We start from the raw sequence: 23767 nt of genomic DNA on the forward strand, positions 1-23767 counted from the left end.
ATTTCCTGTGGCTGAACAATTTCAACCCCTTTCATTTCTTTCCCATCTGAACGTATAAATGAAGTTCAAGAACTTCCTTGGTGTGTATGCCAAATGTGTTTTTAAAATTTCTGAATGGGATCAATGAGTTGTTGGTTTTCACCAGACACTTGATTTTTAATAGTCTAAGTATCTTTTTAGGGGCTTGGTGGGGACTGTGATGCCTCACTGAAATCCCTGGCTTGGTAGAGTGTCATTAAATTCTATTTTACAGATAAGAAAACCAAAGTGAAGCATGTTACTGTCCTTAGGACACACAGCAAATTAGTCACAGTAATTAGGACTTAACGGTTGGACAAGGGCATTGTTCAAAGCCCAGCCTATTCAGAAGCGTTCTGACGTAAGCGAGAACAATGAAAAAGGACGTTGAACAAAAGTGATCCTACATAAGAAACCCCATCTCCTATATAGCTTCCAAATGCCCTCAAACATCCAAACTTAGCATATTCAAAACTCAGCTAACTTGAAATCAATGAAGAAAGCAAGCACATTTATCAGAATTCCTCAACTTTCCAACAGGTGCAATGACTTTTAAGTATATCCATTTACAGTGCAATAAATAATTATGAAATATCGTAAGAATTTGCTCATGTCTAAAAGTATTTCAAAATCTTCCTCAAACCACAAGGCTTTTTTGAAGAAGGAAAAAAAGAGTAAGACCCATCATATATTGTGTGCTATGTTCTTTCAGGATGCTAAAATGTCTTTCTGTTCCTTCTGAAGACAGCAGCTGAGTCTCAGAGAACCAACCCCAAGCAGAGTGACTTGGATGTCTGATTTAATACGGCAATTAACTGTGAGTCATTTCACTCCCAGTTTGTCCCTTCAATGACAAAAATAATTCCTTGGGCCAAAGGCACGCAGGGAGGTTGATCAGACTGTACACTCCTTTGGACTTCTGTAGAAATGATCTATAAAACACCCATGGGATGGGTTACTCAATAAAATATTACAGAAGTTTAGGTGATGTTCAGTTGAAGCTATTTCTTATCTCTAGTCCCACTGACTGCCACACGAGATCTGAGTTCAAAGACGTGCATTTTTTGAAAGCCTGCACCTTCTTACAATGATTGTTAGAAAACAAAGGGAGAAAACTAAAAATTACCATGGATCTGACCAGTCAACTATTCAGTGAACGGTGGCATTAATACATTCAACATGAGCTACAATTACAGTTACAGCAAAAACTCTTCATCGTACCAAGAAATTTAACTTCTTGATACAAAATACACAGTTAGAAGACAAGTTTTCACAAGGACCACTGAGTGAGCTTAATAATCTAATTAAAAGCAACACATCCTAAAGTCTTTAATTAAGACCCATTTAAGTAAGAAACTTTCAACACATGCTGCTAAGTCCCACTGAGTGAGAGAACAAATTTTCCACCACTCCCGCACCCATGCAAATACACTTCTCACAACTGTTTTGCGTTCAGATTCTTTTGTTTTTCTTGTACCTAGCTAGAAGAAAAAAAAAATCAAGTCTAATTATTTCAATTTGAAAGGGTTTTTATGTGTAAGTAAAAGATCACCAAGGATCAGTGATTCACAGAACACTGGTTTGCTCCTGATAAGCCATACTGTGGCTTATATGCCTCTGTCAAATCCACGGGCATGTAATCTTAGTCAAGATATAATTAATGCGGCCATAGAACACTCCAAATTAATGCTTTAATTTAAACTACAGCTGTTTAATCTTCTCACTGTAAGAGACCAGAATACCTAATGCTTCATTCTAGAAGAGTAGGAAGTAAATAAGAGGAAGAGAGGAAACCGAAGTTACTCAATTGTCTATGAAGCTTAAGGAACCATTTCATGTAGTCTCAATTAAGATAGTCACTCATCACTCTGGTCCATGTGATTGTTTAATGGAAGATTATTCAGACTCTGAATCCCAAAGCTAACTCCCATTTCTGTCCTAAGCCACCAAAGTTAACTGAGCACTTGCTTTATGGCCTCAAGCGCTGGGCTGGGAGCCAGTCCCCATGCAGCTAGCTTCTTTCTGTCTGACAAACCAAACCATCTCTACAGCCAGAGAAAGGCTGCCACTGGATGTGTGTGTCTGCCACGGTTGGTTTATACGGATTCTCTTCAGTGAACATTCTGAGGAGGAGAGAAAAGTAGGACTTTTTTTTTTAAGATTTTATTTATTTATTTGACAGATCACAAGTAGGCAGAGAGGCAGGCAGAGAGAGGAAGGGAAGCAGGCTCCCTGCTGAGTAGAGAGCCCCACGCGGGACTCGATCTCAGGACTCTGGGATCATGACCTGAGCCGAAGGCAGAGGCTTAACCCACTGAGCCACCCAGGCGCCTGGACTGTTGATACAAACTCCCAGTGGGGTCCAGGCTACCTTTCTCCTCCACTGTGAAGGCAAATCAGTGAGGTCTGTGAGCAATAACAGGACTGCCCAGCATCCAGGCTGAAATGGGTTTTTTCAGCTATAGCTGTGGTAGAACAGAACTTTGGGCTTCCTAATTCTGCCCTCTTTTAATTCACTGAAACTTCCCTTCAAAAATGTTTTAGTTTATGACCTTCACATAGATGGTTCTTCCCAGAGATAAATTTTCTATGAGGAAAATCCTCTCATCTAGTCAGAGTTTGTAAGAGAGGACACGTTTTTTTTAAACAGGAAACACAACATCAAAACCTTTCAAAGTTTTATGTGTCTCATCATAGCAGCAAACAAATCTTTTCTTAATCAAAGTTACACGTTAACAGTTAGAGAGCCCAGGTTTTATATGCCTATGAGAGGTTCAAAAATAACCATTCTCCTGATAGCCAAGAGCAGAAACACAAGCATGTTTCACATAACACAGAGTTTGCAAAGGCCTCAAAATGGGTCTTCCTCTTTCATCATGGCCTTTTGTAAAAATTGCGACAGTGGGCCAGTGGGAATTCTGGCAGGAAAAAAGTCCCACCAGAGACTGGCTTTTCGTTTTAAAAAAAAAAAAAAAAAAAAAAGGCATGCTTATGCAGAAAATCTTGCTTTTTCCATTATGTGGTGTCTGGGGGAGGGTGGGAAGAGGAAGGCTTTTTTCTATATCTGTAGAGCACTGTAATTTAAAATGAGTCATGTAAAACATAAATGAAAACGTTAACCTCTGAGACAGGGGTCAGAAAATTTTATTAGTGCTTAAATCCATTTTTCTCTGGCAAGCTTGACTAATCCCAAACCAGGGGCTTTCCCTATAGACACACTCCAACTTACCCAGAAACTAAGGGTTAAGTCTGAAAATGGTCAGCTTGAGGAGGAGGAGGCCTCAAGGATTGAGAAATCCTTGGCCACAGCTTAGCCTTGGGCTCACCCTAGGCTAGCCCATCAGTCCAGCAGACCTCCCATTTCACAGCAGTGAATTTTCCCAAACACAGCTATAGAGGATACCCCAACTCCAATGAGGGGTGGAATTATTTTTCGTAGTGTCATCTACAGCAATATGGTTTAGCTCTAGCTCCTGCGTCGGGCCTGGGAAAGCATCTGCTTGCTTGTCTACCCATGGAAGACCTCTCTTTCTGGGTACCCTGCTGCCTTAAATCCATCTTGCTGGTTTAAAGGGATCTCCTAGCATCAAGGACTTTTATTCTGCCTCCATCCCTCTGGAATGTGACAGGAACTGAAGTGTGACTGCTGTGCTCTCTGAACAAGCTCAAAGTGGGGATCACATGGAGACGTCCAGATGTCTCATCCGTAGCCAGCCTCACAAGCTCTCCATCAGGGCTGATCTCTTCTCTAAGATTAACCTTTTATAAACCAAGCAATTAAAACACAGGCATTCTTCTAGATTTTAACTGCTATAAACGGACCCAATTCTAGGTTCAAACAATGGTAACGTTCTAATAACAATACTTTCACCTGGATGGAGTAAGGTCACTGCTTTACCTTATGGTATTTCATACAGTCTTCCCTCTTTACTGCTAAGAAAACTCCTAAAGACGGTGATGATTTGGTACAAACCATCTCATCTAAGTCTCTGGTTCCATGTATGGTTCAAGTACAAACATGATCTTGACAGAAACAAGATACGGGCCAACTGAAGATTGTTAATACCTAGATCTTGAAGATTTTTAAAATTAGTATGAGAGTAACTGAATATGGTCAAAGATTATAGAGATGTGAGACTACTTAAAAGTCTATGACATACAGGGGCGCGTGGGTGGCTCAGTGGGTTAAGCCTCTGCCTTCGGCTCCAGTCATGATCCCAGGGTCCTGGGATCGAGCCCCACATAGGGCTCTCTGCTCCGTGGGGAGCCTGCTTCTTCCTCTCTCTCTGCCTGACTCTCTGCTTACTTGTGAGCTCTATCAAATAAATAAATATTTAAAAAAAAAAAAGTCTATGACATACAGGCCACCTCTTCCTAATATTTACTTAATATTTGCCTCCAGCCTCAGTGATTGGTCTAACACGACATGACCTCTGGGGAAGTTCATATGGCCAGAGGTTCCCTTTCTTCCCGTTTCAGTTTGAGGGTGGGACACAGCATGATGCTGGAAAGCACACACCCTGAAGTCAGAGCCTGCGTGCAAACCCCAGCTCTCTACCCTTTACTAGTATTTGCTTCTGGGCTTCTGGCTCTAAGCCTCAACCTGAAAACAGCAACAAGTGAGATGACCCAGGCAGTGTATGCAGCCAGTGCCTGGCACAAAGCAAATGCTCAATGCGTACCAAGCAAACCTTAAGAATCATGAGGAAAACATTTCAAACTCTTCATCCCAGATGTAAAACACCTCATGCTACAACACATGTTTAAGAAAAAGGTAGTAACCAGATGCAATGCACTAAAAAGGGTAATATAAAAAAAAAATGCAAAGACACCCTTTTTAGCAAATAAAAAATTCAGGTACTCATTCAGTGACATGCCTCTAAATGAAAGGTCCAGAATAAGGTGGCAAAATTAATGAGAACGTACACTGCCGTTGCCTAAAACATCAAATATCAACTCTGTGAGATGGATTTTGGGGAAAAGGCTAACCCTATCAGTCTTCTTTTCAACTCCGATAAGCAAAATATTTGTGCCTTCATTTTAAGCTTCAATTACTGGAACTGTTAACTCCCAGCCTTCTTCATTTCCTTCTCTTAGCAAATTATACATTAAATGTGAGATAACATAATTTGGAGGTTACTAACCACATTTGCTAGGATAGAGAATTTTTTTTTACAATATTTTATTTATTTACTTGACAGAGAGAAATCACAAGTAGGCAGAGAGGCAGGCAGAGAGAAAGAGGAGGAAGCAGGCTCCCTGCCAAGCAGAGATCCTGATGTGGAACTCAATCCCAGGACCCTGAGATCATGACCTGAGCCGAAGGCAGAGGCTCAACCCACTGAGCCACCCAGGCGCCGAAGGATAGAGAATTTTAAACATTGTAGAATGTGAACTCCACACTGCATGTGATGCTGGCAAAAGATGGTCCCTTAGCGATTTCACTGAATCAAGAGATTCTTAAGCAAAAGCCTAGTTGTATTTCCAACACGTTTTATTTAGAAAATGGATTGTGTGGGGGTTGCCTGAGAGGTGGCAGGGACCATGGTTTTGTATTCTAGGAAAAAAGATAATTTTACAACTGTCTCCATCTTTCTCTTTCAGAGTATACGAAAGGCAACTAGTCTCATAGATAACATTACCCTCCCCCATGGAAAAAAAAAAATTTTTTTCACTCTGATGGCTAAAGAATATGCCAAATACTAAATACTAAAAGGATGTTAACAGCTAGGCTGGAATTCACCAACAGCAGTTAAGGGAATAAAGCAGTTACGTGATTAGACAAATTCCCTTATTTGACCACACTGCCATCAGATAGGCGGAGGGCTCAGGGTCCGCTGCACAGACTCCGGAAGCCGGCGAAGACAAGAGTAAAATAAACAGTGCATCTTGTGAAACTTGTCCTGAGTGCGGGCCACAGTTAGCTGACTCCAATCACGTAAGAGCTGGATAGATATAGTCCGACAGGAAACGGAGTTTCAACCTAAACAACTGTGAATTTTATGCTCCAATGTTTAAACTTCCTCTAAATGTTAAAGCTGATGGGGTTTCTCAAGTTTCCCTTATGGGGAAGATTAGACCACAAATGACAGTTACAATATAACCGTACAAGTAACTACAAGCATCTGATGGCTAGTGGAGTAGCAAGTTACAACTAGCTTTCAACCCTTTAAAGCTGATTTCAGTGAAATTAGCAAACTCAATTGCAAAGGCGCATTCGCATCACCAAAGCAAGAATGACTTGTCTCTATTGCTTTACATACTGTGCTATCAGACATGTTTGTATACAATGTTATGTATGAATGCTATTCTATATATTTAGATGTTATGCCATCTTATAAAGATATAACATCACATCTACATGTATATACCATTTTAAGAAGCACTAGCGAGTCCAGTGAGTGCTAACTTGAAGGTTAATATTGTAATCACTTATGCTCCAGAGATTCCAACACGACTTTAAATCACCTCTTCCCAGCCTACTGTTTTGATGAGGTCCTTCTGCTGAAAAGGAGAGTAACTCACACAACTGCCTCATTCTCTGTCATTTTTCTTGGTTCTATTTCCTGAAAGTGGAAAAATCTTGTTGTTTAACTCACTGCCTAGTATCAGGCCATATCACAGGTCACTAGTAAGCCAGGGGATCATCTACCTTTGGCTCGGGGGTGCCCTCCTGGCCAATGGGCTGCGTCCGGGAATATCACGTCATCACAGAGCGTGGACACTCCCACCCAAAGCCCATTTGCTGGGCAGTACAGATGCTTAACCTCACTGGGGTGGCAGACAGTCTGGGCTCAGATCCCAACTTATCCACTAGCTCTGTGAGCCTGGGCTATCATTTAACTAAACTTCAACTTCTTTACCTTTATAACACTTGTAATAATAAGGCCAATGTCATAGAATTCTTACGAAAAGTAACAAGTTAATGGAGCACAATGTTAGCACAGCCCCTGACCAAGAACTAGCATTTGCTGAAAACACAAATACAGGCAGGTATAAATCCACACTTCTCCATTTGTATACCTATACACACGTACACGTGCATGTTTACATAGGTATGTCTGTAAAATTTTCATACAAGCTAAGGATTTTCCCCATGTCCATAATACTGTCACACTTTCTCTGCAGTCTGTGTTTTCAAAGACACATTTTATTTTTAGGTGTTTGGAAAATACACACCTTAAAAAGAGTTTTATGCTTTGGGTAATTATTCTTCAAGGTAATCAACTTCTGCCTTTCTCATTACAAAGTTTAAATGAAAAACAATGTTTAAGTTTTCCCATGGGACATGGGCAGGTTAACATCTTTTTGAGCTCTTGCTGGTATTATCAGAGTGTGTCTCTTAACTGCCTTTCCATGTAAAATATAAAGAAGCCAGACCCTAAGTTCTCAAGTCACCATCTTTTCTCCTCAAAACTCTGCTACTGTCTTTTGGCATTTACAGCTATAAAGGAGAAGGAAGCCTCAATTTTATTTCTTGGTACTTAAGTAGGTATTGTGACTAGATGCTTTAATGATGATTTTTATACTTAAAACTTTTTTTTTTTTTTTGCCAACATGCATCTAGAGGCAGCTTTCCATTGATCTCCTATAAACAAGGGGGAGGACATGTTCAAATGTGCACACATGCATGCAAGGTTATTTTTATTATGTTGCTCTCTTTGACTTGATACAATTTCCTGTTTATCAGCACTTAGAAGTCTCATGTTAGATCTTCAGATCCACAGATCTATCATCTTTACCCCTCACTTTTCTTTTTCTTTGCATTCTGGAAGAGCTTTGTCTACATTTCTTGTTCACAACACTGATTTTATTTTCAGCTGCATTATTGTCCCTCATACATCCCTCATATGTTACTGAAATTTTAATTTCTTTACATTCAGTCTTTTTTTTTTCTTATGGTTTTACTCCCATTTCATCCCATCCTACCATTTTTTTTTTTCCCCCAACTCTAACATTTAACAGCTTTCTCTGCCCCTCTTTTATTAGGGCCATGTCATTTTGAAGTAATAAATCATTGGTGGAGATCTGTTTTTTCTTAAAACCGCCTATCTGATCTCCCCTTTCCCTTTCTGGGGCAACACTGTTCAGCAGGCTCAGCTATGCCTCTCCTGATCAGTGATCACTAAGCAAGGAGAAATCTACCCAGACCTAGCATTTTCTCTGAGTTACCCTGATCCTTCAGGTACTGGCTTCAGACCCAGAGCTGACCGGCCAGTTAGAATGAAGAGTTCTGGGGCGCCTGGGTAGCTCAGTGGGTTAAGCCTCTGCCTTTGGCTCAGGTCATGATCTCAGGGTCCTGGGATTGAGCCCTGCATCGGGCTCTCTGCTCAGTGGGGAGTCTGCTTCCCCCCACTCTCTCTGCCTGCCTCTCTGCCTGCTTGTGATCTCTCTCTCTGTGTCAAATAAATAAATAAAATCTTAAAAAAAAAAAAAAAAAAAGAATGAAGAGTTCCCAGCCCAATTCCCAATGCGGTCTTCATTCCAGTATAGTTTCGCTGGCCTGAAAGAAAACCTCCTGCCTTCACTGACTGGCCTTCTGAGGTCTGAATGGTGGAGAACTCAACTAGTACTCAAACCCCGAGTCAACAGAGGTCTTTCTAACCCTTCCCTACCTCCAACACTTTACTTTTGTGGAGGAAGATTCTCAGGATGTAACAGCAATATCCCCTGTCCCACTACCCTGCCTGGTTATTTTCTGAGCTATGATCTTCCACTGAATAAAAAAGCATCACTGGGTGAGATTAGAAAGAAGAAGGGAAGGACATCCTGAGGACAGCTGCCTAGGCTCTTTCTGAATTACGGGCAGAGAGTCGGGGAGGACATGGCTCTGCCTCTCTGTTTATAGGTAGTCAGAACTTACTCTGCCTATGTTCTTAAACCTGGCTGTGTTTAGTTTACGGTAGACATTCGCCCGGCTACTTCTCGCTTTTATAACTCTTGAGAATACAAGTGTTTTTCTCTACCTTCTTAGAGATTCTAGTGAGAAGCCTCATGAGGCTGTGTCAGGCCCACCAGGCAGAGACCTTTTTCAGTGAGGAAACTTTCAAATGTTTCAAGGGGAAAAAAACATAAGCAAAACTAAAGGCATCCAAAGAGGTTCTGCTGGCACTCATCACCTTTGAGAGACTATCTCTGTGCAATGTCACATTGTCCTTTTAAACACCCAGAAATAAAATTCACCTGTGCCTTTCACGTGCCCTCATCGACCCTCCTGTCCTTGGAATTCTGGAAACAGAAACACAATGTTTATGTTATAAACTTGGCAGTGACTGACTTTCCTGAGAAATAAAGTTTGACATTCAAAGGAATTTAGCCATTTAGCCAGTCTTTAAAATGGCGTTTACTGCTAACTCTGACAAAACTCAGGCTTAGGCTTAAGACTTCAAATTCATTTTAGTCATCTTGGGATTTCTTGTATTTATGAAGTTCAAGCAGCCACTATCTACATGCCAAAACACATAATTCTTATGCTGGACATACTCAGCTTTCTGGCTTTTAAACAGGTAATAACCAGCCTGCGCTCCATTTCAATCAAAATGATATAATTATAAGACAAAAAGAGGAAAGTTAGAAATTCAGAGAAACATTTGAAATAGACAGTAACTTCTTCCAAAATAACAGACACGGAGGGAAATCATTTATCAATGGTACGTAACTTCTGAGGATCTGATCAAGGTTTATTTCTTCTTAAGAAAAACCACATACACACACATGTACCCAAAACTTTGTCTTAGTTTCATGGCCTCGTCAGTCATGTAACTCAAACCTTTAATATATTTAACAGACATGAGAAAATGCAATGAGTGTGTGTAAAACAGAGGTAATTTGTTGTGTGGTTCTATGAATGTAACAGCCAATGAAACCTGAAAGATCATAGAAACATAATTAAAGACCACCCAAAAAGCTGAAACTATCTGGTTTCTTCGGTTACTGATAACTTCACAAAGGACTACCTAACAAGATCCACACAGCTATGTGTTGGAGGGCTCTGAACGGTCTGAATGCCCCTTCTATGAAGCCCCTTTCTTAAATATTTACAAAATCATTTGAGCTTTAGCTTCTTAATCTGGAAAATGATTTTAATAATGCAATCTTTGCAGGATGGATAGAAGAATCAAATGGAAAATAGCTATGAAATGCCTAGCAGAATACCTGGCGAACTAAGCCTACAGATTTTATGGTCCCTCCTTTTTTTTTTTTAAATTTTAAAGCCTTGGTGAGCTTTATTTTGTTAGTTTAAGGTACATTTTGAAAAAGGCATTTGCAGCATTTAAATACATCCACGTATTTAAGTGTGATATAATGACTACACTATATACTTCTGATATATTCTAGCCAAATTCATTAAATCTCATTCCTTGGTACTCAGTAGATGATCAGTATTATTTAGCAATAAAGTCATCTTGCTCTAACTTTTTGGAATCAATCTTTCTCCTTCGATAATGGGAAATTTACTTTTTGGCTACCTAAAAAAGCAAGTTAGCCATGTTGTCTACTTTCAAACTACAAAGTAATGATACAAACATTCAACTAGGTTTCTACAATTAGGACACAGGGACAGAAAGATGTATTTGAAATAAACCATTCACTGATAAAGAAGCAACATTCTTAAACATTACAAATTATTTTTAAAAACATGCTGAAAATAGACCCAGTGGTATTTAATGTGGATTCACAGTAGATTATCTTCTTTGCAACCTGAAGTAACTTTGAAAACTGAATTTTCCAAGACCCAGCAATAAGCTGGAGCTGACTTTTTCTCAGTGTCAATGGTACCACATGCCAAATCAAGGCACTATGGCAGGTCCCTTCCTGGGGGTAAGCTTGGAGGATGAGGATGACTGCCCCCACGCCCACTATCTGGCTGACTTTACTACAAAGCAGCCCTGCCCAATGTCTATGCTAATGTGTTACCTCTTGGGCACACACTCCAATACCTCTATCACATAAATCTGTAGAGCTCTGAATAAACAAATCTTTATAACCCCATAGACAAACGTTATAACCACCACCCTGTCTACCTACCTTGAAGAATTTAACAAAAAACCCACAACACAAATCCTTAGGAAATCTGAGCTCCTCTCACGTCAAAAAATTTAGTTACACCACAGAGACATCGTACAAGGCAGGGATTCCATGAGTATCTCCTCATTCATTCATGAGCTGCAGCATGTCAACCCTGAAGTCACAAACTCACTTAGACGTCCACCATTCCTAAGAGTCCACCAACAGAGGGAAAGCATAAATTCTCATACTGGTGATATGTACCTTAAGATCATTTTGTATGCAGTTTTGCAAACTCTTGCTACTAATCTGGCACCTTCATCAGCAAAAATCCCAACTGATCTCACAGCCCAACCTCCACATCAGGTCTTGCCATGAGGTCACATGAGCACATATGCCCAACCATCCTAGCTTTTTTTTTTTTTTTAACCTAAGTCCCGTCTTCTGCCTTCTGGGCAGATGCACTGGGGAAATAGTATTGGGGACAACTTAAGTTTCCTGGATTATGTGTCTCAACAATTCTTTAAGTAGGAATAAAGAAATTTTTACTGACCAAGTGGCAGCAAGGCTAAAACTAAAATACAGTAAAAAATCAGAAGAGACAGTACCTACCTCTATTTTACAACTAGAGAACACTGGATTAGAAGGGTTAAGGAATTAAAAAAAAAAAAAAAGGTTAAGGAATTTATAGAAAGCAAAGCAGAGTGGAATTTCTGGCTCAAATACTGTATCACAGAGATTTATATTTCACTTATACCAACATCTTTACTATCTTGGATATCAAATTTGGTCACCAAATTACAAAGAGTCTCCTACAATGCAGTGTAATAAATTCACAGTCAGAACTTCAATATGCATCAAACCGTGACAGGATAGAAGAATCTATAGGCACCACATGATAAGTGCAACCAAATGGAAATAGATGAGCAGATGAATGCCAACACCTCTAAGCAAGACAGTGTCCAGAAAGGTATTCCTGAAAATGAAAGCCATGCGTCAGATGGCATAAAGCTACTGGGACAAAGTTCCGCATGCATAATTAAACAGAAAGATCTGCTGCTTGTTTTTATTTTTACTTGCAAAGTTCTACTTTATCAGATTATTTAACAATGTATAGTGCATAGGATTTTCATAGTAAAAACAAAATACTGTGGTCATTTATAGAAATTAGTAAGTAAGAATAATACACTTACAAAGTATTCTGACAGTATTTTGTTAAACTTGACATTTTAGGGAAATTATACCCCAGAAATTAAAATACAGCCAACTTCTAGTACACTCTGACCTCCTCTATTTAGATTAGTTTCAATGAAAGCCTAAGAACTGTTTTGGTACCGAATGCTATAAAATCAACCAAGACCTCAAAACATTAGATATAATCCATCATGCAATTATGCTTCTCATTTCTAGCTATCACACCAAGTTATTTTCTCCCATTTCAGCCTTCAAACCAATTTGATGTCATTCCTCATGGAAATTTGTTCGCAACAAAGACACACATATAGGCAACAGCCAGTTCTACTGCTAACATCTGTTTTCTTTTACTAAAAAAAACATGGATATGTAAATGGCATCATGTATTTGGTATTCTTTTCTGCCAGAGGTACAAAATTCTCCCCTTTTGGGACGCTACTTAGCAGATGTAAGACACCCTTTGTTGTTGAATTTAAGAATTTGAATTATTTTCTCAAACTCCGACTTACTGGAGAAGTGCTTATTAATCAGAATTTCTCCTGTTTTAGACAAAGATGCATTTACCTAGAAACCAGAGAAGACGTCAAAGTTATCAAAGAATCTACTGACAACTAAACTAAAAAAGAAACATTTTCAAAATATAGAGTTCTACTTTTATGACAAGGAAAATTTCATTAGAACATCATCATTAGCTTGGTTGCTAGGAAACAAAATAGGCTCACTCCACTTAAGAGAGATCCTGCTCGAATCAGAGGTGTGAGGCTTTACTTAGGTAGTACAGATATGGACTTTGGATACTTTACCCATTTTGGGAGGGAAAAAAAAGGCAGAGTGAAAAGTCTAAAGCCAGAAGCTTTAATGCTATCATCTGAACATATATCTCACTTAAGAAAATGCAACCTGCATACCATAGCTCTGTGATTCTAAATGACACGTGTCATGGTAACATGGCAGAAATCTTTTCCTCAAGCAATGTCTTATCTGTAATCTTGAACTTAACTGTCACCACAGCTCCAGGAAAGAGAAATATCAGGTTCTTCTGGTCAAATAACAGACTAGAGGAAGGAGGGAGGAATGTCTCCCTCTCTGGGAGTGTACCAAGAGGAACTCCCTACTCATCCCCCCTTAGGGTTTGCTTTTATTTTTTGTTATTTATTTTTTATTTTATTATTTACATTTTCATTCCCCTATCCCTATTTATCTATTTGACAGAGAGCAAGAGAGAGAGAGCACAAGTAGGCAGAGCGGCAGGCCAAGGGAGAGGGAGAAGCAGGCTCTCTGCTGGACAATCCTCTAATGCACAGCAAAGTCTCACTTAAGTCGGAGAACAGGTGAAGAAAGTTATGACAAGGCATAATCTCAACCAAAACAGAACTCATGAAGGCAGGAATTTGTGGCTCAAAGCAAACGACTTTCACAGATGCTGTCTGGGTAAGCATTAGCAGTATGTTATGACCATGAGGCTCAGCAAAGGTATATAATTTGGGATCAGGTCGCTGTCTTCTATGACCTCTGTACAGTATAGTCAATTTCTGTGATTTACTACAGCCTCGCTTTCTAGACGGTGAATGACAACCATGGAGGGACACCCAAATGCTGAGTATGAGAAATGTAGAAATAACCTGGCCAGGGAAACCTTGAAAGCAAGGTACATGCTTTTTTCTTTTCTGCTTATAAAGAATTCTAATCAAAATTTAAAATAGGCCTCACCCAATGTGTGCTTTTGTGTTTTATGTGTGGAACCAGCTGGGACCCGGGACTCACTGTCAGGGTCCCAAGTGGGAGCCGGTAAGGGGTGTGGATGGGGGATGGAGGTGGGTATGAATTCGAATTCCTAAGTGCTCTCTCCAGTTAGCAGATTCCAATGTTCCCGTTACAAAGTAACATGGTCACTAGTCTATACAATAAACGAGATTCTAGGTACTAGAATCTCACTAGTCTAAATAGTGTGCATTGATATGACTTTAATTAATGAAATGCAGAATACTGTCTCAAGAAACAGCCCCGCTGGACAGCTTACTTATAAAAGGAAGGAATACATTTTCATTCCCCTATCCCTACATCTCCACCTCCATTATTCTTTGTATACAGAGGAAACGGGGACCATGGCTGAATGGGGCTGCATGTTTGGGAACGGAATGCCAGCGTCTGAAGAGCCTAATGCAGAAAGAGCTGGAGTACTGTCTGTCAACAGCATGGCTCCCCTAATGACCATGTGACACCTATTTTGCACACCCTTCACCTGCATTCAACACTGAGCAGGTTCTCTCCAAAGCAGGTCACACAGGGCTTCACCCCATTGAGGGAAAGTGCAACGTGACACTCCTCTTGGCAATTTTAGCCCCATCCCATGCAAAGGGAATGAGGTGAAAGGAGGGGAGAGGGAATAAAAGCTGTGCCTGAGGACACTTGCTGATCCTGACACATGTTCTAATCACTTTGCTTAAGTGGCTGACAGAACCCACTATCTTAACACACTTTCCCGCTAGCAGAACAACCTACCCTAAGCACTGGAGTAGGAAGTAACAGTTTTGGAGACACAGAATTCAATGGTCAAGGCTGAGGCTGCAAGACTCCTCAGATGTGAATGATGTGAAAACAAATCAACTGTGATTTCTAATAACAGAATGGGCTGTTACAGCCTCGTATGCCTGCCCATGACAGACAGAGTGTGTGGCTCTCCTTTAAAAATCACCTGGACGGGGGCGCCTGGGTGTCTCAGTGGGTTAAAGCCTCTGCCTTCGGCTCAGGTCATGGTCTCAGGGTCCTGGGATTGAGCCCCGCAACGGGCTCTCTGCTCGGCGGGGAGCCTGCTTCCTCCTCTCTCTGCCTGCCTCTCTGCCTACTTATGATCTCTATCAAATAAATAAATAAAATCTTTAAAAATAAATACAATAAACTAAAATCACCTGGATATGAAACATTTCGATGAAGAACCTCAAAAGCAAGCCTTTATCCACTGACAACCTATTGTACTGTTCTAGATACTCGGGATAATGGAAGAACCACCAAGATTCCCACCGTCATGGAGCCTACAACCTAGCAGAGGGAAGATACAACCCATATCAACGTGGGAAGTAAATTCTATAGCCGGTTAGATAATAAATGGTTTGCAAAAGCAGAGGGGCAGGTCACCACGTGAGATACGGTGAGCAGAGCCAGCCTCCATGAGAAGATGGGAGCAGAGGGCAGAGTAGGTTGCCCAAAGGATGTGTGAGGAAGAGCTGGCCAAGGGGAGGAAGGAAGCACAGCCCCGAGGCGGGAGGGGAAAGGACACAGTATCAGAAGGCACGCTACCTCTCTCGAATTTTGACTTCATTTGTCATCACCACTTGCCAGCATGAAACAGCGACGCAGCTCATGTTTACTGAATGACTTTGAAGGCGGTAAGTACAACAATGTCCAATGAACAAATGCAATTCAGTCGACAGGCTGGGCTTCCTAAGAGGCTACACGCAAAACGCACCGGGGGAAGGCTTAGCAGATTTTCAAATGAGTTTCAGAAGCTCAACTTCACAGCTTTATTTCCAGGAACACTCAAGGAAAAGTGGAAAAGTGGCTTCTACTATGTAAGGAGCAATCCCTCACACAATCTACTTGTGGCCAGAGTCCAATCACAACCTTCTTTGAAGGAGGGAGAAGGCTGCAAGAGGAGGAGACAAGAACCACACAATTAGCAGGCAGGCAGGCAGGCAGGCAGGCGTGAACACCCTCTGTCTATCCCCTGCCTGTGATGGGGAGTGCCAACTCTCCCAGTGACATGGTCTCAACAGGACACCTGCATGGACCTCAGGCCTCAGAGGTAACCTTCTAAGTAAAACAAAGAAAGTCAAACACAAAAAACAGGCTACATCAAGTATGCGAAGTAAAAAAAAAAGTGCTAAATGATTCAACTACAGTAAGAAAAGAACCATCCTCTCACTGCTCCACAGGGTGTCACTGTAAAGGCTTCCAAATAAACAACCACATGGGCAAAAGAAACCAGAATCCGATAGTTCCAACATACATGTTTGCCTTTACAATTACCTTCCTTATCAATGTGACAGGCAACCAGTAGGAGCTACTGAGTCCTCATTTCAGACAAATCCTATTTTTTATTTATTTATATTAGAAGATTTTATTTATTTATTTGAGAGACAGAGAGAGAGCACAAGTAGGAAGAGCAGCAGGCAGAAGCAGGCTCTCCGAAGAGCAGGAAGCCCAATGTGGGGCTCGATTCCAGGATCTTGGGATCATGACCTGAGCAGAAGGCAGACCTTTAATCCACTGAGCCACCCAGGTGCCCCTTCTATTTAAATGAGAACAGAGGACTAACATTTCTGGGAAACCTAATGTTTATTACTACACTCCCCTCACAACCTCCCCTAACTCCCTTTTCAACCTTTTAATTACTTCTAATTTCTCATTTATATTTAGGCCCACTCTTTCTAATACCTGAATGCACATTATCATGGGTTTCTTTCCTAAATTCTGCTAAAAATCTTCAATTACTCTACCTTTTCATGTGTTACAAAGAAAAAAGAAAAGGCTGTGAAAAATCTCCATTGTCACTGCATCACCTGAGAAAGAAAGCATTATAAAATAGTTTAGGACCTAAAAAGAGAAAATCATTTTACTTATAATGAAAGTTATACCTAATAGCAATTATCAAATGCAATTTTGCCTAGAAATTATTTTTACAAAATCTGTATGTCACTAATCTTGACAAGATGCCCCTTCTTTTCACCTTTTAAATAATCTTCTCTAATCCAACACAGATACTTGTAGGATTCTGTCATCTTTTGTATTCTGGGAAAATTAAATTTTTCCTTTGGAATCAGCCTAGTTTAAGTGTTTTTTTTTTTTTTTTAACTTAAAAAATAAACAGCTAAGTTAAAATACATAGTCTGGTGTGGGGGGAAAAAAAAAAAAAACCCTCGTAACGTATACACCCTCAATCTGCTCAATGAAATGCAATGGTTGAAAAAACTGTATCTACATATGCAGTCAAGGTTTTCTGACTTACCTGTGAAGAAAAATTTAATTTTGCTTTTCAACTGTAGGGTAAAAGATATTTGGACATTGTTTATAAAGTTCGGTATCACGTTCACCCAACAAGTATCCCTTTTGGGTCGGGGAGGGGGAGGAAGGGGCACGTGCCCCTTCAGGTATCTCTAGGCAGGGATGCTTGACTTTTATAAAAGATTCCCTGTCGTATTATGACCCAGTGCTAAAAGGCAGGACTTTACCTTGCATTCTGCTCCTTTAACCCCATGTTACCTCATTTTTTTTTTAATTTTTATTTATTTATTTGACAGACAGAGATCACAACTAGGCAGAGAGGCAGGCGGGGCTGGGGGTGGGGGAAGCAGGCTCCCTGCTGAGCAGAGAGCCCGATGCGGGGCTCTATCTCAGGACCCTGAGATCATGACCTGGGCCGAGGGCAGAGGCTTAATCCACTGAGCCACCCGGGCACCCCTGTTACCTCATTTTTAAGTGCTATAAAGAGCCAGCTTAAAGAAGGCAGAAGAGTATCAGAATCCCTCCCAGAAACACACTGTAATACCATGGGCAGTTCTACTTCACATGCAACCGCTGCGGGGTTTTGGGGGCGGGGGGGACTCTTTTAAACCTACCTTTCCAAACCCTTCTCAGTCTGAGAAGAAAAAAAAAATTATGAGGGAAAAAAAGGCTTGAAATTTACTAACAAGGAAATGAGTATTTAACAAAGGTCGAAACAGCAAAGCTGAGCAAAGGGCCTGTCTCTACTTGACACTGCACAGCAGAAAAACCTTCAGTGACCAGCTGTGCACAAAGCTCGAGCGTGGCCCATCTCCAATAATAAACAAGGAGTGGGTTTTGAATCAAGGTGGTTTCCATTTAAGAAAAGCATTCAGTAATTTTTTTCCCCCTCATGATGGCCAAGCACACTAGAGGCAATAGTGCTAGGAAATGGACCTGCTGTGAAGGGAGAAAACTCCCTCTCCACCAATACTGAGTATGGGATTAGGCGTCAGCTAAAGCCACTGTGTTTCTGGAGAGGAAACCAAGAGGGAGACACCAGGTTATAAATGCTTTCTTCCCTGCTGAGTTCTGTGGTCACTTTATTGCTTTCGACATTTTTCCATACACGTTAAATTAACGTTAAATATACTGACTTACCCTCTACCTTCCCCTAATGATTATTTAAATATATTAATACCAATTACAAGAGGAAGAAGGCAATGTGTTTAATTCCATGGCAACTATAATAACAGGGTTTAAAGATGCTTACGAAACAGGTTCTCATCTACCATCCCATCTCCCTCTTTTTACAACGCTCTACCCCACAAACACAAATTTCTAGTCTTGTAATGATTGACCAACTTTTTATATACCAAGCATAAATTCAGATAAAACTGCCAAAATGAGTCCTTCCCTGAGGACAACAGCCCAACATAAATCTCAGGCTTTTCCTTAAAAAAAAAAAAAAAAAAAAAAAAAAAATTGCCATAAAAAGCAATCACTTAGGAATACTGACCTTGCTGTTGTTCACTATCTGCTTCAGCTTTTGAAGAACCTGGTGCAACAGGAAGGGGTCGAGGTGGTCGGGGCTTTGGTGTGGGAGGCGAGATTCTTTTCCTTCCAATATATTCAACATAAGTTCCCGGAAAGTCCCCTCTTTCCCCCGTGGTTTCATTATAACCATTTAACCAGCCGATTTCTTCAGGCCTGGCTTCCTGTCCGTCACTGAATCCAAGAGCTACTAAGGACCCTTTATTCACAGTCAAGACATCACCCAAGTGCAAGTCAATATCTTCATCCCGTTCCTTTTTGTAATCATACAGTGCTCGGTACTGGTAGCCCTCGGCACTCATGGTGGCGAGTCTGGGACCATGCAACAGAGCAGTCCTCCCGCTGCAGTCTGGTCTTATGATTCTGTAGAAAGCGAATTCAGAGTGTAATTTAAGATTCCTAATACGTGTCCAGGAGAGGACAAAGGACAACTCTCCAAAGGTTTAAGAGGAGAGGCGACTGGCTGTCCGGCTGTCCATCTGTCCTCCATCAATGGTATGACTGAAGACAGGGTGCCACTTCCTCTGCGGCCCACAGTCCTCCCACTGGCTTCCTTTTCAGCAGCTCGTCAACACTTGGCCTCCAGGCTGATTCTCGCAGCGCGGCCCAATCCTTTCTGACACTCTTGTCTCACTGTCCATCTGGCGTCTGATTTGACTGTGTCACTCCACACGCGAGCTTCACCTAGCAGAGGAAAAACAAGACTTATGAATGAACATCACACTTTGCCATCTGTGTGAATTTGAATTTCTATTTCCATTCAACAAGTATTTAATCAATTTGGCATACACACTCGGGCCAGCGTGCTATTGCTCAACATGATATATACAACAAGGTTAGTGAGACAGTCCCTGCCTTCCAAGAACACTAGGCAAGGGTGGGAGGTGTGCTGGCATGTGGCAATGTCTCTCAGATAAGAACGGGACACAAGGAACCGTAACACTAGGGAAAGTGCAGAAGACAGGCAGAGACGAAACGCTGCTGGGTCCTGGCGAGGGAGAAACCGCGTCTAACTGCAGGGATCTAAAGACACAATGGAATGCGTGGCATGAACTTAGGTACAGATGTGACTAAGCAAATGTCCTATTCTGGGAAGAGCTAGAACAGGCAGTCCAAAGCGTCTGAAGCCAAAGAGGGAACACTAGAACTGGATTAGAAAGACAGGGAGGGGTTATGTGACATGACACATGCCTGCACTGAGCTTGGGGCGGGGGGTACTCGAGAGCTACTGAAGACGTTTAGAGAAAGGGGAGCAACACCATGAGAGAGGGGCACTTGAAGAATCTCGGTCCAACTACGGCAAATGGGACGGATGGGCAAAAGGGATGAAGCGGGGAGGATGAAAGCTGAACTACCATGGTGTGGGCGAAAGGCCCCAAGCGTGTGAACCAAGGTGGCAGAAGGTAGGGAAGGGCGGGGATGAAGCAAGAGACACTGCAGAGAAAGCACGAGTGTGGTGGTGATGCTTGAATCAGAGTCAAGACGGAACAGGAGCAGAAGGCCAAACCGGAGTTAACTCCAGTGGGCTTTAGGGAATGCTGGGAATACAACTGCTAGTGTGGTGGGGCTCAGGGGCAAACCCAGCCTCTGATTCAAGAGAGGGAACCCGCTCCAGATATGATCAGCTGCAAATAAGGTGAGACTGAACTCAGTGGAAGGGAGGAGCTCCCAGGGAAAAAAAAAATATCGGAGGTTAAAAAATGATCCGAAGCTCAAACACACTGGGGTTCGCTGAAAGCAGCCTTAAAAGCAAAGTCAAGGTTTGGAGACAGGCTCTGTCGGTCTTACCTGGGAAACAATGGACAAGAGGATTTGGGTGGGAAAAGGTGATCTCTAAGACCAAATCCTGCAGGGGCCTCCAGCAGGGGGAAAGTGAGGCAAGGCTAGGTAACCCGGGGCTCTGCATCACCCTATGATCACTGACTTCTGAGAAACCAGCTGCCAGTCTACAGACATCGAGGACAGTCTGAGAATTGAAGGAGTTAAGAGCCTGGAGAGGAAGTAGAAATGGTTGCCTGAGATTACCCTGGAAAGACAGCCTGGTGCAAGGGGAAACCAGCAGTGCAAGTTTTTGCTTTTTTTGTAACATAGTGGAAGCAGAGGAATTAAAGACTCTCTAGAGAGAAAGTCAGCACGTGGCCTGCCAACAGCACAGGGCGTTCATGTACACACTTTGCACTCCGGTCACTTCTCAGCACTATCTTCATTATCAAAAGTAGAAGCAACTGAAAGGTTAAAGTTAACGCTGGCTGAGTAGCAAAGCAATAAAACGAGCGCCACATAACATCAGCGTGCTGTATCAAAGAGAGCTCCGTGAGTTTTAATGCGGGGGCCACTTGAGAAGTTCAGTATTACAGGAACTCGCCAGTGTGTGCATCTTAATATGCAAAATCTAATCACAGCTCACAATGCTGGTATTCAGAAGTGTCAAGTATTCAACTTTATGTGGTTAGAGACTCTTCGTGGTAGTACAGTAACACTCTTAGGAGAGTTAATATTAAAAGAAGCAAAAACAAACACTGGAAACCTTCGAGTAGTAAGAATACTAATTTGAGATAGTAGTCTTAACTTTGCATTTCAGTCGTCAGATTAAGAGAAAAAAAAAAAAACTAAAGCAACTAGCATGGTGTATTAGAAAAATAAACTGTATTATGTTTGAAGACCACCTCTCCGTTTGATGGATCCGGAATCAAATTAAATATTCACAGCAGAAATTCACACAAAAATGTAGGACTAGCAAATCTCATTTTTAGTACTAATGTACTCTGTACAAATGAGACACAGAACTCTAAGGAACATGAAAATTTACATATCCCTAAATGCCTGGAAACCAGGCAACATGCCTAAGAATAATTTAATTCCTCCAAATCTGCCTTGAAATTTTTGTTAGCTTTTCCTGGCAATGTAGGTCTTTTTGGGGGGGGAAAATCCTCAACTAGTACGTTGGATAGATCTTTCCACCAGCTGCTGCCTATGGCTTGTTCTATTTCAACAACCAGTGGGCCAGTTTGGTGAGATTCTTAACAGAATGGGGAATATTATATCCACCCCCTTGTTTTCCCTTTCTCCCTCTCTCCCTGTCTGTCTCTCTTCATTACTCCCTTCCCTACACAGTCCTCAGCAACCACCGGGGCCCCTGGTCACAGCACGCCTCTGCAGATATGCAATGGTCCTGAAGAGGAGACACCATACTAAGAGGCCCCATGACGGGTCAAGGTTTTACCAACCTGAAAACTATGCTTATGTTAGCCTGAGGCTAAATCTGTGCAAAAAGTAAAAGAACCCCAAGGAACCTGATGACTGAGCGTAGCAATCCCCAACCCAGGTGCCAAAGACCTTGATGTCTCTACTAATTCCCAACCCTCACTGTTTTTAAAAGGAGAAACTTAACTTGCTGTGTGAGAAGAGCTGTGCAGAATTCTGGGTCTTCGTCTGATTCAAAAACAAAACACAAAACAGAGCGCCTGGGGGCTCAGTAGGTTAAGCCTCTGCCTTTGGCTCAGGTCATGATCTCAGGGTCCTGGGATAGAGCCCTACACCGGGCTCTCTGCTCAGTAGGGAGCCTGCTTCCCCCTCTCTCTCTGCCTGCCTCTCTGCTACTTGTGATCTCTCTCTGCGACATAAATAAAATCTTTAATAAATAAAAACAAAACAAAACAAAACCAAAAATCAACAAAACCCTCATCTTCTGTGATGCTAGGATTATAAGAACACACCACATTCCTGTCTTCTGGGATTCCACAACATCAAGGCCAGGAAGACCAATCCATACAATTCAAGGTTGGCCAAAAGTTGGCGCCCACTAAGCAGCTGGAGAGCAACGTTGTAAGAGAAGAGCGAACACTGACTAGTCATCTGGGCGGCAACTGGACAGTGTCCTGTGGCCCAATGCACGGCAGCCTTGGCCGGGGAGAAGGGGCGGGCACCTCAACCCCCACGCAGGCGGCATACTTTCTCCTGACAGCCACACCCATTTCGAGGACTGTCACTGTCATCATGGTCATCACGGGCATCCTCTAACACTTATTGGGAGTTGGATGTGTTATTAACTTACTCAACCATTGCCACCTAATGTTCACTAGGAACTACGCGTGCATCAACATGGTCGCTCTTCTCCATAACCCCAAGGCAGCACTATCAATAGTCTCACTTTGCAGAGGAGGAAACTGAGGCACAGAGAATTGAGTACCTTGGCCATGGTAACACTCAGCAACTGGGAGCTGGAATCCCAGTTCACCTTCTAGCCTTCTGGCTCCAGGGCCACGATTTTTGACAGCACTAGAACCTACTGCCCAAATTCAACATGCTTTGCTGACCGAGGACAGCCCAGGTATGTCCACAGGGTCAACGATGCAGATTCTTTGCCGGCACATTCTGACCCCCTGAGATTAATCCCGAATGTCTGTTTTTTATTTACTCTCTGTGACAGTGGCCTCACTGATAGTGTTGGTGGTTCTTTTACAAACACACCTGACCAAAAAAAGCCACTACAACTTGGCAAGAGTTCCATCAAGTTCAGGACCCAGTATCTTGGACAATGCAAATTTTCTTGCAAAGAGACTTCAGTAAAATGCATCCTTGCCAAAGAAATCTATAGACTAGTGAATGAGAGAATACTGGACACAAACTTCTGGAAGGCTGCCCACTTCTGGAATCCTGCCCACTTCTGCTCTATGAGCTGAAGCTTCTGCCACCTGTATCCCTCTTGGCATCTATGCCCTCTATGGATATCCCAGGCCCCTGACTACACAATTTCTAACAACTCAGCTCCTCCCTAGGGGAATACATGGAACATTAATCCATAGTCACATAACTATCTTACCTAGACAACAAGTTCTTTTTTCTCTTACCCTCACATTCTCCCCAGGACTGCAGAAGACTCAGCAGCCTGAGACACTGGCAGCATCTCTGTCATGTAACCCTCCTAGGATCAATTTGGAGCTGGAACTGCTCACACATCAACAGGATATATGCTGCCCAGATTATAAGACTACGCCTCCGATCTCTTTGGCTA

General features: G+C 42.0%; 1 protein-coding gene across 1 annotated transcript in view; it reads right to left on the bottom strand.

Annotated features, from left to right (window-relative positions):
- PIK3R1 (phosphoinositide-3-kinase regulatory subunit 1) overlaps nucleotides 1-23767 on the bottom strand; it is an 81664-nt gene that overhangs the window by 52097 nt on the left and 5800 nt on the right. The window contains exon 2 of the mRNA XM_032849326.1: nucleotides 18719-19437. Within this exon, the coding sequence (XP_032705217.1) occupies nucleotides 18719-19055 (337 nt within the window). The 5' untranslated portion in view covers nucleotides 19056-19437. The remainder of the gene's footprint in view (nucleotides 1-18718; nucleotides 19438-23767) is intronic.

Source organism: Lontra canadensis, unplaced genomic scaffold (assembly GCF_010015895.1).
Source record: "Lontra canadensis isolate GAN:19392208 unplaced genomic scaffold, GSC_riverotter_1.0 scaffold4, whole genome shotgun sequence".
In the NCBI taxonomy this organism is placed as follows: Eukaryota; Metazoa; Chordata; class Mammalia; order Carnivora; family Mustelidae; genus Lontra; species Lontra canadensis.